The 12326-nt window shown below is 43.9% G+C and overlaps 1 protein-coding gene across 1 annotated transcript; it reads right to left on the bottom strand.

The window, feature by feature from the left end:
* Positions 1-1479: 1479 nt before the first annotated feature.
* On the bottom strand, positions 1480-5292 carry LOC116415995. The gene has a single exon (XM_031922097.1). It carries the CDS (start codon positions 5290-5292, stop codon positions 1480-1482), a length of 3813 nt encoding a protein of 1270 aa, XP_031777957.1.
* Positions 5293-12326: the final 7034 nt, after the last annotated feature.

Raw genomic sequence — 12326 nt, 5'->3', positions numbered from 1 at the left:
GTAAGAAAAGAAAAAAATCTGACTTTTGTTAATTTACATTACTACGTATTAAAAATTTATGAGTGAATTATATAACCGCATTTATTCTAGATTTAAGAATTTCTCATGTATTACGTATATTTTTGTAACAATCAACTGATTTAATAAATTTTTTGTAAAAGAAAAAATTGTAGTTGTATTTCAAATTATTTTTACGTGAAATACGTATGTTTATTTATTTCCTCCTCCTCCTCCGTCTTAAATTTTATTAATATTCTTGTCAAGAAAAAGGTTAAAAGACAGAAAGAGAAAAATAAGTTTGATAGATGTTTCGTTTACTTTTATTATTATTATTTTTATATGAAATTTATATATTATTAACGCAAATTATCTGATGGCCAGATTGGATGATGCATTCCGGTGAGATCATTCATGGCTGTGTCAAATGCGACAAGCATTGGATTCACACGAACCATACCTCCACGTTCCTTGCCCACACTGCTTAGAAATACGTAAGCTGAATTGTCAAATAATCCTTTTTGTGCAAAAACGCATCTTAAAATGCGGTTTACGGCGACCATAAGAAATATTTCAGCAGAACGAGGTGACCAGTGGTGAATTGTCGCGCGCGGAATTTTCTGAGGCGAATATTCCCGCTTTTTTTGTGTGTGTGTTCGAGTTCGCAAGGAGTGAGGTGTGGGAGAAATAAAGAAGTCGATTGAGCGAAAATCGAGAATATTTAATCACGCTCAAATTGAGAGGGGAAAGCCGTGAGGCATAAAACCCCTCTCGAAGTTCTTACAAGCTGCGAAGAAAAAGAAGAACGTGTGTCGTGTTCGTGTGTGTGTCGTGTTCGTGCGATTCTCAGAGAGAATCTTCGCTTCGTGTCCGTGGCGCAGTTCCACTGACTCAAGTCGGTAGCGCAGTTCTACCGACTTGCACGTTTCGACGCGCGCGAGATACGATTCGCGGAACCGGGCGGAGCCGAACGCGAGTAGCATGCAGCGAAAGAGACAAGGAGCGAGATTAGAGAGATTTAGAGAGAATGAGAGAGAGAGGGAGATAGAGAGAGAGTAGCACAAGCACCAGCACCAGAAGCACTCGATGGACGTACGGACGGGTTCGCAAGAGCCAGTGTCGTTCGATCATTCGCTAACTTGACTGCACGAGCTGTCAAGCTTGGCGTCTTATCGTCAACTGACTCGGCGCTCGTCCGGCCGCGCGCGACACGAGGCCGGCGGCGCTGCCGGCGAGCGCGGCAAGTCGCGACTCCGCTTGTTCAACTCGAGCACGGGAGATGGAGCCACATGCTCTACGTCGACCTCGCTGAGTTCGCTCGACACCGTTTTCACGGCGGAACTTACACCTCGGGTCTCGACGGAACATTCTCCCCCCGTTGCGAGTAACACGAGCAAACGAAATCATCGTTCGAGAGGGTGTACATTCGACGGTTGTACATGTGATTGAGTGTGTATGTATGTGAGTATAAATATATATAATTCATTCAGCTTCTTCCGTTGAAGACGTGGGAAGAGGGCACAGCTGAGTGATGTTCCGCTTCAGAGTCCCTCGTGAAGCTCGAACGGTGGCGACTCGAGCGAGTCCGTCGGTTCCCGGGTGCACCTCTTGAACGACTGCCAGCTGCCACTGCGTACAAGGCTGATTTTTATCGATGAGGATGACGACCATTCCTTTCCGTAGTTCTCCAGTAGAGTCATGCCATTTTTGACGCTGCTGGAGCTCGTGGAGATATTCCAAATGCCACCGCTTCCAGAAGTCCTGTCGGGCTTTGGTGATGAACTTCCAAATGGACAGTCGATTATCTGGAATAGATGTTAAATCAGCGCTTGGCAGAACTGTAATAGGCCTACCTATCAGAATATGAGCTGGGGTTAACGCTATTGGGTCATTGGGGTCGGCAGAGATTGACCAGAGGGGTCGAGAATTTAAAATTGCTTCTATCTCTATCACGAGAGTATAGAGCTCTTCGAATGTGAGAAGTTGCCCACCCACTACGCGTTTGAGATGATGCTTAAATGATTTTACCGCGGCCTCCCATAGACCACCAAAATGCGGAGATAAGGGCGGGTTAAAATGCCATTGAATATCTAACGAAAGAGCTTTGGCATTCACCTTAGATTTGAACTCTTCTGAATTGAGGAGTGCGAAAAGTTCTCTAAGCTGGTTGTTGGCCCCAACGAAATTGGTCCCGTTGTCGGAGTATACATGCTGGGGAATACCTCTACGTCCTACGAATCTAGCGAACGCGCCTAGGAAACCTTCGGTGGTCAAATCGCTGGTTATCTCTATGGTCACCGCTTTTGTGGCCATGCATACGAAAACGCACCCATACGCCTTGAGGGCTGTACGATTATATCGCTTTTTCTCTTTAATGGAAAGGGGACCAAAGAAATCTACGCCTACGTGAGAAAAAACGTGAGATTCGGTGACCCTAGCGGTCGGGAGATCTGCCATCTTGCAGTGAATTGGAGGGGGCTTGTGCCTAATACACGTGACACACTCGCGGATGACATGACGAACCTGATTTTTTGCGTCAATCAACCAAAAACGTTGTCGCAAATAGAAAAGAGTGCTTTGAACACCGGAGTGGTAGTTCGACTCGTGAGCTTGACGGATGATCAAGTCCGTGACATGATTCCTTGAAGGCAATAGTATGGGGTGCTTACTAGCTATAGGGATATCTGCATTCTTCAGACGTCCTCCCACACGTACAACTCCATTCGCGTCCAAACACGGGTTAAGTGCCGCAATATGCGACCCCTTCACCTGAATACCCTTCGTCAAGCATGCAATTGAATCGGAAAACGCGTCCTGCTGAATGCTTCGAAACACGCGGGTTTCAGCATCGCGTTTCTCCGCGACCGTGATGGGTTCTCCTCGGTACTGTCGGCCCGAAGGAAGCCATCGTAAGCATATTGCAACGACATTAAGCATCATGCGGTGCTTAGAAAAACGCGATAGGAACATGCGATCCTTAGCACTGTCGACGAAGAGACAGACTCCTTTTTTCAATCCGGGTATATCCGGAGACGATTCGACGATGTTTGCGGGCCATGAAGCCTCCGTTTGCCGTAGCCAGGTAGGCCCGGTAAACCACGTTTCGTTTCGCAGGAATTCTTTCGGGAGTTGCCCGCGGGATAAAGCGTCAGCTGGGTTGTGTTGGGTAGGGACGTATCGCCAACTGGCGCGCTCTCCTAATTCTTGAATTTCGCGTACTCTGTTAGCTTCGAATAGCTTCAAATCTTGCGGGGATTTCCGTAACCAATGTAAGACTATAGTGGAATCGGACCATAAAACGATCCGGTCAATGGAAAATTCTAAAGCTGGAAGAGTTTCTAAAAGAAGTCTTACAAGGATCACGGCTCCGCATAATTCTAAACGGGGAATAGTCTGCTCTTTCAAAGGGGCGACTCTAGATTTGGAGCAGATCAATCGTACAGTGATCTTTTCGTCTTTATCGGTGGACCTAGCGTACAGGCAAGCGCCGTAGCCCTTTTTGCTCGCATCGCTGAAACCGTGAATTTCTATGCGCGAGGGATTAACGCAAACTACATGGCGTGGTGCAGAAACGCTGGAGAGAGACGACAACTGACTCGCGAAGTCCATCCAAAGCGTAAACAAACTCTGTGGAACTGATTCGTCCCAAGAAACTTTCTCCTTCCAACACTCCTGCATGATCCACTTCGCGTGCAAACCTACCGGTCCTACTAAACCTACTGGGTCGAAAATCTTCGCAATCTCCGACAAGATTACGCGTTTAGTTACGTTAGGCGGGATTTCTACGGGCTTGACTACGATAGCCAATTCGTCGCGTTTAGAGGCCCAGGAAACGCCTAATGTTTTTAAAACCGCGTCCTCGCCATCTGGTGCCAAGCTCAGAACCTTCTCATCTAAATTATCTAATGCATGGTTATGGTTAGAGGCCCATTGCCGGATGTTAAATCCACCATGCTTTAAGACGGTGATTATCTCATCACGCGCCTTCATAATCTCATCTAAAGAATCTGAGCCTGTCAGCAGATCATCTACATACATATCCCTCTTGAGAATCTCGGCCGCTCGGGGATATTGCGCGCTTTCGTCGTCCGCGAGCCTATGAATAGTTCGAATCGCTAAATATGGAGCAGAAGATACGCCAAACGTAACTGTGTTCAACTCGTACACCTGTAGTTTCCCGTCGCGATACCAGAAAATGCGTTGGTATCGGCGATCCTCGGGATGGATAAGTATCTGCCGATACATCTTTTCAATGTCAGCAGTGAGAACGTACCTATGCGATCGAAACCTTACTAGATGAACGTAAAGTTTGTCCTGAATCGTAGGTCCAACGTGCAACAGATCGTTTAAAGACACACCTAACGACGACTTAGCGGATGCGTCGAAAACGACTCGAAACTTGGTAGTAAGGCTCAAATTCTTAACGACAATCAAGAATGGAAGATAATATTCCGAGTCATTCTCGTCGACCACCAAAGACATATGACCCAAATCGAGATATTCCTGAAAGACACGACTGAATTCTTCCATCATGCCGGACGAACGGCTGCATCGCCGTTCCAATCCCCGGAACCGCTTGAGAGCTTGCGCCCTCGAGTCCCCTAGTACCGGGTCCTTTTTCCGAAACGGCAATCTCACCATGTACCGTCCGTCAGACAGTCGAACCGTAGTGTCGACATACCATTTCTCGCATTCTAACCTGTCGTCAGCCTGCTCAACCGGACTGGAGCATTTTTCCAGAGACCAAAATTGAACCAGCTGCTTTTCTAACTGAGAAAGATGACACGACACCGTTGAAATCTTGTCGGTGTCAATACCACCAACGATCACCCATCCTAGCTGAGTCTTCTGAAGATATAACTCGCTTCCTTCCCTAGACAAGTTGACTTGACCTATAGAAAGCATGGACAACGTTGCTCCAGAACCAATTAAAATGTCGACTTGTCGAGGGAGATGGAATTGAGAGTCCGCTAACCTGATGTTCTTGGGTAGCCTGATCGAATCGCGAGGAAACGGTTCCTCCGGAGTGACGCTAGTTATGTTGGGAACGGTGAGGAAAGTTAAACGCTTATTAAAGTCCGAATGCAACGCTTTAAATTGGGCATCGACGCAATGTTTCGTGGTAGTTCGCAAGTCGTTAATTGCTCCGATCGGAATCGAGCAAGGCCTAGTAGGGAGACGCAATCGTTTAGCTAAATCCGCGGTCATAAAGTTCGCATTTGCACACGTGTCCAGGAGCGCGCGAGCCTCTATGTACGCCCCATCGGCATCTCTAATCAAAACAACAGCACTCATCATGAGCTGAGACTGGAGAGCCCTGGACACGGTGCTAAGGACTCCTACGCCTAGTCACGGCTTCTTGCCTGAGGAATCTGTCTTTCGTTCCTCGTGCAAGAGCGTATTGTGATCCTTGTCGCATTTTTTGCAATTGCGGGATTCGCATTTGCCTTCGTGCGTTCGCAAGCACTTCCTACATAGTTTTTTCGTCCTCACAGCATCCCATCGTTGCTGGACGGACAACGCAGCAAACGACGAACACCGATAGATCGTATGCTCGCCGCTACAATAGTAGCAGGAAATGGACGAGCTCGTTACAAGCGCTCGAGCTTGCCCGTTACCTCGCCGGAACTTGGTCCCTTTCTCGCTCTGCGCCACCGTCCGCTTGGCTGAAGCCTTGGCGTCCTTGGATTCCCCTTCCTGGGCATATAGATAATTGCTAGTTTCCTGCAAAAATCTGAAAAACGACTCGAGATCGGGAATTGCATCGATGGACATCCTTTTGATCCATTTGTCCTTGATGTTTGTGGGCAATGCTCGTTCGAGAGTGCGGATCACGAAGTAATCGGAAGGAACGACCTTGAGAGATTTTAAGTCTGCCAGATGCTGCCGGACCGAAGTTTCCATGTCCTTTAGCGATCGATGGGAGACCTCCGTGATGACAGGATAATATAAAATTGCGTCAATGTGAGAAGCAGCAATGAGCCGAACGTGCTCGTACTGCGTGCCCAAAAGTCGCCAGGCTTCATCGTAGCTGCCATCGCTTGGATCCAAGATGTGGAGCGAATTAGCGGCTGCTCCGACTAACGACTTTTTTAGATAGTGGAACGCTGTGATGTTGTCGATATTCAATCGCACCATCTCGTTCCTGAAAGTCGTTTTGAACGCGTTCCATTTTTCTAGTCGACCATCAAACTTCGGCAAGTCAATAGTCGGCAACCCAGAAAATCGAGAGATGTCTAGAAGAGTCGAATGCCCTAACGGAACGGTAGTATCGCTACCGAGAGTCTTGCTCTGCTTATCCTCGGCGGATCGGATGTACGCGGTTACCTTGAAGTAGAAATTCTTCAAGTCATTGAACTTCTCCCTCTCGGCTTCCTTGTGGACTGCATCTAATTTATAGAATAAGTTACCGAGAGTCTTGTAGTGCATGACGATTTCCTCCATGCGCGCTTTACACTCGTGAAGAACAGCAGATTTCGACTTAATAACTATCGACAGGTCTGTCAATAAATCCCTAAGTTGCTCGGTCTAGTTGTTCCACTGTACCACTAAAGCGTCCATGTTGCCTAGTAGTCAGTGAATACGCACGCTAAATAATAAATACCGAAATCCCTTATACGGACTGAAGCGCGAGCACGTGTCTCGACGCGCTCAGATTCTCGGAATTCGCTCGTCCGGCACAACAACGGTTTGCCGCTCGCCGCAACGCGCGACCTCGTGTTTACGCGCGAAGTCAAACAAACGCCGCGCTGTGTTCGAAATTCACACACGCGTAGAGTCACTTTGAAAAAGATAAACGCTACTTATCTTTTTTTGTTGCGTTGACAATGCGTTGACCTTGAAGCGGCAGCTGGAGAGGTGACCCCAGGGGAAGACGTCTATGCGATGACCTGGGGAACCTTGATGAACCCTTTGTCCTTAGCTGACTGGCCGAACTGTCGATCCACACCTCACAGGAGGCACCATGAATTGTCGCGCGCGGAATTTTCTGAGGCGAATATTCCCGCTTTTTTTGTGTGTGTGTTCGAGTTCGCAAGGAGTGAGGTGTGGGAGAAATAAAGAAGTCGATTGAGCGAAAATCGAGAATATTTAATCACGCTCAAATTGAGAGGGGAAAGCCGTGAGGCATAAAACCCCTCTCGAAGTTCTTACAAGCTGCGAAGAAAAAGAAGAACGTGTGTCGTGTTCGTGTGTGTGTCGTGTTCGTGCGATTCTCAGAGAGAATCTTCGCTTCGTGTCCGTGGCGCAGTTCCACTGACTCAAGTCGGTAGCGCAGTTCTACCGACTTGCACGTTTCGACGCGCGCGAGATACGATTCGCGGAACCGGGCGCGAGCCGAACGCGAGTAGCATGCAGCGAAAGAGACAAGGAGCGAGATTAGAGAGATTTAGAGAGAATGAGAGAGAGAGGGAGATAGAGAGAGAGTAGCACAAGCACCAGCACCAGAAGCACTCGATGGACGTACGGACGGGTTCGCAAGAGCCAAAGTGTCGTTCGATCATTCGCTAACTTGACTGCACGAGCTGTCAAGCTTGGCGTCTTATCGTCAACTGACTCGGCGCTGCCGGCGAGCGCGGCAAGTCGCGACTCCGCTTGTTCAACTCGAGCACGGGAGATGGAGCCACATGCTCTACGTCGACCTCGCTGAGTTCGCTCGACACCGTTTTCACGGCGGAACTTACACCTCGGGTCTCGACGGAACAAGTGGAGACCATTTGTCGATATGGACATGACGAAAGCAAGTCCAGCTAAAATTGATCGTGGAGGTAAGGCAAGAAATCGGGCTTCTAACAGATAAATGCCACTTTCCTCGTTTGACTCAATCAGAGTCACACATGTACCATTATCTATTAGACGGCATCGTTGCGGGCATCCTTCTTCTGTTACTCCTCGTAACCATCTTCCCATTATTTTCACTGCAATTATCGTGTTTCCCTAAAATGAAAAAAAATTCTATCACTATATCATCGAAAAAATAAATTTGGATTCCTCATTCTTCTTCTTCTTCTTTTTCATAGCTTTAACTCGTGGAGTTTTTCCTTGTGTAACACTGGTGAATCAGATTTTTCCATTGAAATTGTAAAACTTTCTTCACAAAAATATAACAACGACTGTGTACTATAATAATTTAACATTTCTGCCTCCAATTTCGCGTACGCGGCATCTTCTTTTATTAATTGTATATGGAAACAAGATAGTGTTTGAAACGCAGACACTCTCACTTAAGGAGGCACACCACCTTTGCAATTAAAATAAAAATTTTTCATTAAAAATTTATAAATACTTATATAAATGAACCAAATTTTTATTACTATTCTTAGACATAATTACCTTTATTTTGATGGTTTTAGACCTTCTACATATATACCTCTATAATACCTACGTATAGTAGGGAGTCCATAATTCACTTACCGTAAGATTCCAAAGGAACGAATGGCCCAAATGAGCTCAAACTCTAGGATATTATTTAAAAGTACATTAGTTATGGTATGAATGAGGGGATTTGGTTTAAATTTCATAGAAAAAGTTTTATAAGCATATTACTGATTTTTTAATCAATTTTTGATTAATTTTAACATAACTATCATGTAACTTTTTTTCTATGAAATTTAAACCAAATCCCCTCATTCATACCATAACTAATGTACTTTTAAATAATATCCTAGAGTTTGAGCTCATTTGGGCCATTCGTTCCTTTGGAATCTTACGGTAAGTGAATTATGGACTCCCTACTATACGTAGGTATTATAGAGGTATATAGAAGGTCTAAAACCATCAAAATAAAGGTAATTATGTCTAAGAATAGTAATAAAAATTTGGTTCATTTATATAAGTATTTATACATTTTTAATGAAAAATTTTGATTTTAATTTCAAAGGTGGTGTGCCCCTTTAATGTAATCAGAACTAAGGATGGAAACCCGACTCTATCTCCTTCAGACAAAGTAAAGATCTTCGCTAAGGGACAGCTCCCTAAATACATAGCTATGTTCGGCATTCTTCTATTGTGTACCTTCTGCACTGAGATGCTGCAATTGTCAACGTTTCGGACATGGTTCAGGTGCCTGTAAAAACACCCCTAGATGTGTAAACTGTGGTGAGGATGACCATTCAAATTCAGATTCATGCCCAAATCAGACTAAATGTCCAAATTGCCAGGGCCCTCATAAAGCCTCAGATAGATCGTACATATGGTTTGAGTTTCATAGAGAGGTGAATTCCATGATGACTGTTCAGAAGATTAGTAAGCAGAAAGCAACAGTTTTGGTTCAACAGAAATTTTCAGACAGAATTAAATCTTCTTTAGAGCACACAGAGGCTAAAATATTCCTTGACGCAAACTCTCCTTTCTTGGATAAGAGAGAGCTGTTTGAATTACAGTATTCTGAAGACTCGGGCATGAATAATATTGCATTTTTGAACAGTACTGAGGCTGAACCCAAACGGGGTGTGCAGGAGGGTGATGGGACACCTGCTCCCAGAGTCCAGTCATCTCTGAAAGATGGATCCTTTACAGATCCATCTCAAATTCTTCCCTCTCAAAGGATGTCATCAACTCCTTTAAAAAAAAAAAGATAAAGGGAATGTTTACCAAGCTAAAGGTGATGATGAAGATGGAGGGAGCATGTTTCCTGAACTCTCCTCTTTTGCAAATAAACTTAAAAATAATCCATCTTCCAACTCACATCAGAAATCAACTCTCAAAGAAATATAAAATGTTCCCTCTTATAAATCTGACAGTCCTGGTTCTTTGGCCTCCCCAAGGAGAAATGAGTCGCAGCCGTCGCAGGATTCAAGCCTCTTCCCTCCACTATTTGCACGATTTAGGCTTGATGAACCTTACCCCAGCTCCCCATCAAAGCAAAAAAGAGTGAATCCTTCAAGCACCCCCTCTCAGAAAGCACCAAAACCATCACCCAAAACTTCTCCACCCAAACCTGTATCTACAAAAATTAACTCAAATGAAACTAAACAAACCAAAGAAAGAAAGTTTGAAGTACTGAAGGCTCTTCAGGAGCTGGGTTCAGAGGTTACAGTCAGCGACTTAAATTTGGATGAATCTGCTATACTCAATCTAACATGAATAAACTTAAGGTGATTTCATGGAACGTTAGGGGGCTCAAGGGAAAGTGGGCAGATATATCACAAATTCTTAACTCGTGTTACATACTATTTCTTTCTGAAACTTTTCTCAATGACCAGTACTACCACTATCCGGCAAAAGGCTTCAACCTCATTAAAGAGGTTCGAACCAATGGACGCAGGACCTTCAGGAGAGGGGGTCTCTCCCTTTATATCAGAGAGAATATCCAATACAAAAAGATTACCATACCCTCCACTCCCAACTTTGTTGAGTATCTAGCTATCAAAGTAGAATCTAAAAATTACTTTTTTAACTTTATATATAATCCACCAAACAATAATATCAATGCACGTATTCTTACAAATTGGTTAGAGAATTGTTCATCTTGCTGCAAAGCTTGGGGTAGCGAACTTGAGAATGCACTGGGTAACACCTTAAGTGACTTTTTGGAATTCTCACCACACTTTCGAATCCTCAATGATGAATCAGCTACCAGGATTTTCTCCAAGAAAAGTTGCCCAGACGTATCACTAGTTTCAATTGACCTACATAGTAAAATCAACTGGGAGATACTAGAAGATTCAATGGGAAACGACCATTTTCCTCTTCTTCACTCCATCCGCTTAGAGGATATCTTTCTTACCCACGATCTATCTAAGATCAGGCTGTCTAAGATAAATTGGGAACAGTTTACGGATAATATGATTACTCATACTCCAAATATCGACAGATTAAATGCAGACAACTGCCTTGAAATGTATGCTGCACTCATAAATTCCATATATGAAGTAGTATCATTATCAGGTGGAAAGGTTTGTGACATCGCCAAAAAAACCTAAGAAACGACCCAGAAGTTGTATTTGGTGGAATGAGGATTGTTCATCCTTGGTAGATGAGAGAAGAGACGCTCTCAGGAATTTTAGAAACACTCCCAATAGTCAAAACCTAGCTAATTATTTAAAAACCTGTAAAAATGCCTCTAGAGGTCTATCAAAAATCAAATTTTCAAAGTTTAAATCATTCTAGGTACGTTAAATCCTTCCAACTCCCTGATTAAAAATTTTCAATTTATTGAAAGATATAAGAATAGATTCTATAACGATCTTCCTACTTCTAGGGATTCTCTTTTTCCGTTGATAAAGACCCAGCTCTTAAAGCTACTTTTGATAAAGTTTCTTCATCTTACCACTACCATAATACCGAGATCTTAGAAAATTATACTTTCTGCACAGATAGTGTCCTCAACGCACCAATCTCCGATGCAGAAGTAATTTCATCAATCGAAAAGGCTAAAAGTAGATCTGCCCCGGGTTCGGATGCCATCTCATATGCCTTAATTAAAAATCTTCCCGAGATAACTACCCTTTTCATAACTAAACTATATAACATAATTCTAGATTCAGGAAAGTTCCCTGAAAGTTGGAAGATTTTCAATGTATGCTTCATTCCTAAAGGAAATAATAAGAGCTTCAGGCCTATAGCACTATCTAATTGCTTCCTTAAAATTATGGAAAGAATAATCAATGACCGCTTGCAGTGGTTCACTGAAAACAAAGATATTCTCCCCAACTCATTTTATTGCTTTCGTAGGAATAGATCTTGCCAGGATTGCTTAAGTATTTTAGATACTGATATTTGACTGGCTGGACTAAGAGGTCTTAAATTGGGTGTTTTAAGCCTTGACCTTGAGGGTGCATATGATCTGGTCAACTTGGAGAAATTACTGAAGATCCTGTCTGAAATGGGAATTCCCCCGAGGGTCCTGAGGTTCATCAGAAATAGTATAAATGATAGAATATTATTCGGATTCTTCAATGGATCCAAATTTAACCAAGGCTCAACTAATAAGGGCCTCCCACAGGGTTCCATCCTTAGTCCCTTACTGTTCAACGTCTATATTTGCGCTCTCATCTATAAGATTACCCATAATGTCAAAACTATTTCATTCGCAGATGACATCATTGTATACTGTTCTGATGTGGATGCAACTCGGATTGTCAGAACAGTTGTGTCGAGTACGTAAACTCGCAGTGCATGGGTTAGATGGGTTTGAGAGTTTATGTTTTTCATATAATTCTCGCAATTGCTCGCCTTCCTCCGATTTGTCGCGAGGAGTTTTTACAAATAAATGATTGAGCTCGGGGAGCGTGGGGTAGGTTAAAGGAAAAAGAGATTGACTAAGAAAATATTTTTTTAGAAACGTCCGCTTATCGAAGGGAGGCGAGCCAGAGAGAGACGATAATATT

The sequence above is a fragment of the Nasonia vitripennis genome, chromosome 1 (genome assembly GCF_009193385.2).
Source record: "Nasonia vitripennis strain AsymCx chromosome 1, Nvit_psr_1.1, whole genome shotgun sequence".
Lineage (NCBI taxonomy): Eukaryota > Metazoa > Arthropoda > Insecta > Hymenoptera > Pteromalidae > Nasonia > Nasonia vitripennis.
The sequence above is the reverse complement of the archived record's forward strand: the minus strand, read 5'-3'. Positions and strand labels throughout refer to the sequence as shown.

What these genes read in the sequence shown, in the direction of transcription:
- LOC116415995 (XM_031922097.1), bottom strand. Translation starts at nt 5,292, where the DNA reads ATGAGTGCTGTTGTTTTGATTAGAGATGCCGATGGGGCGTACATAGAG.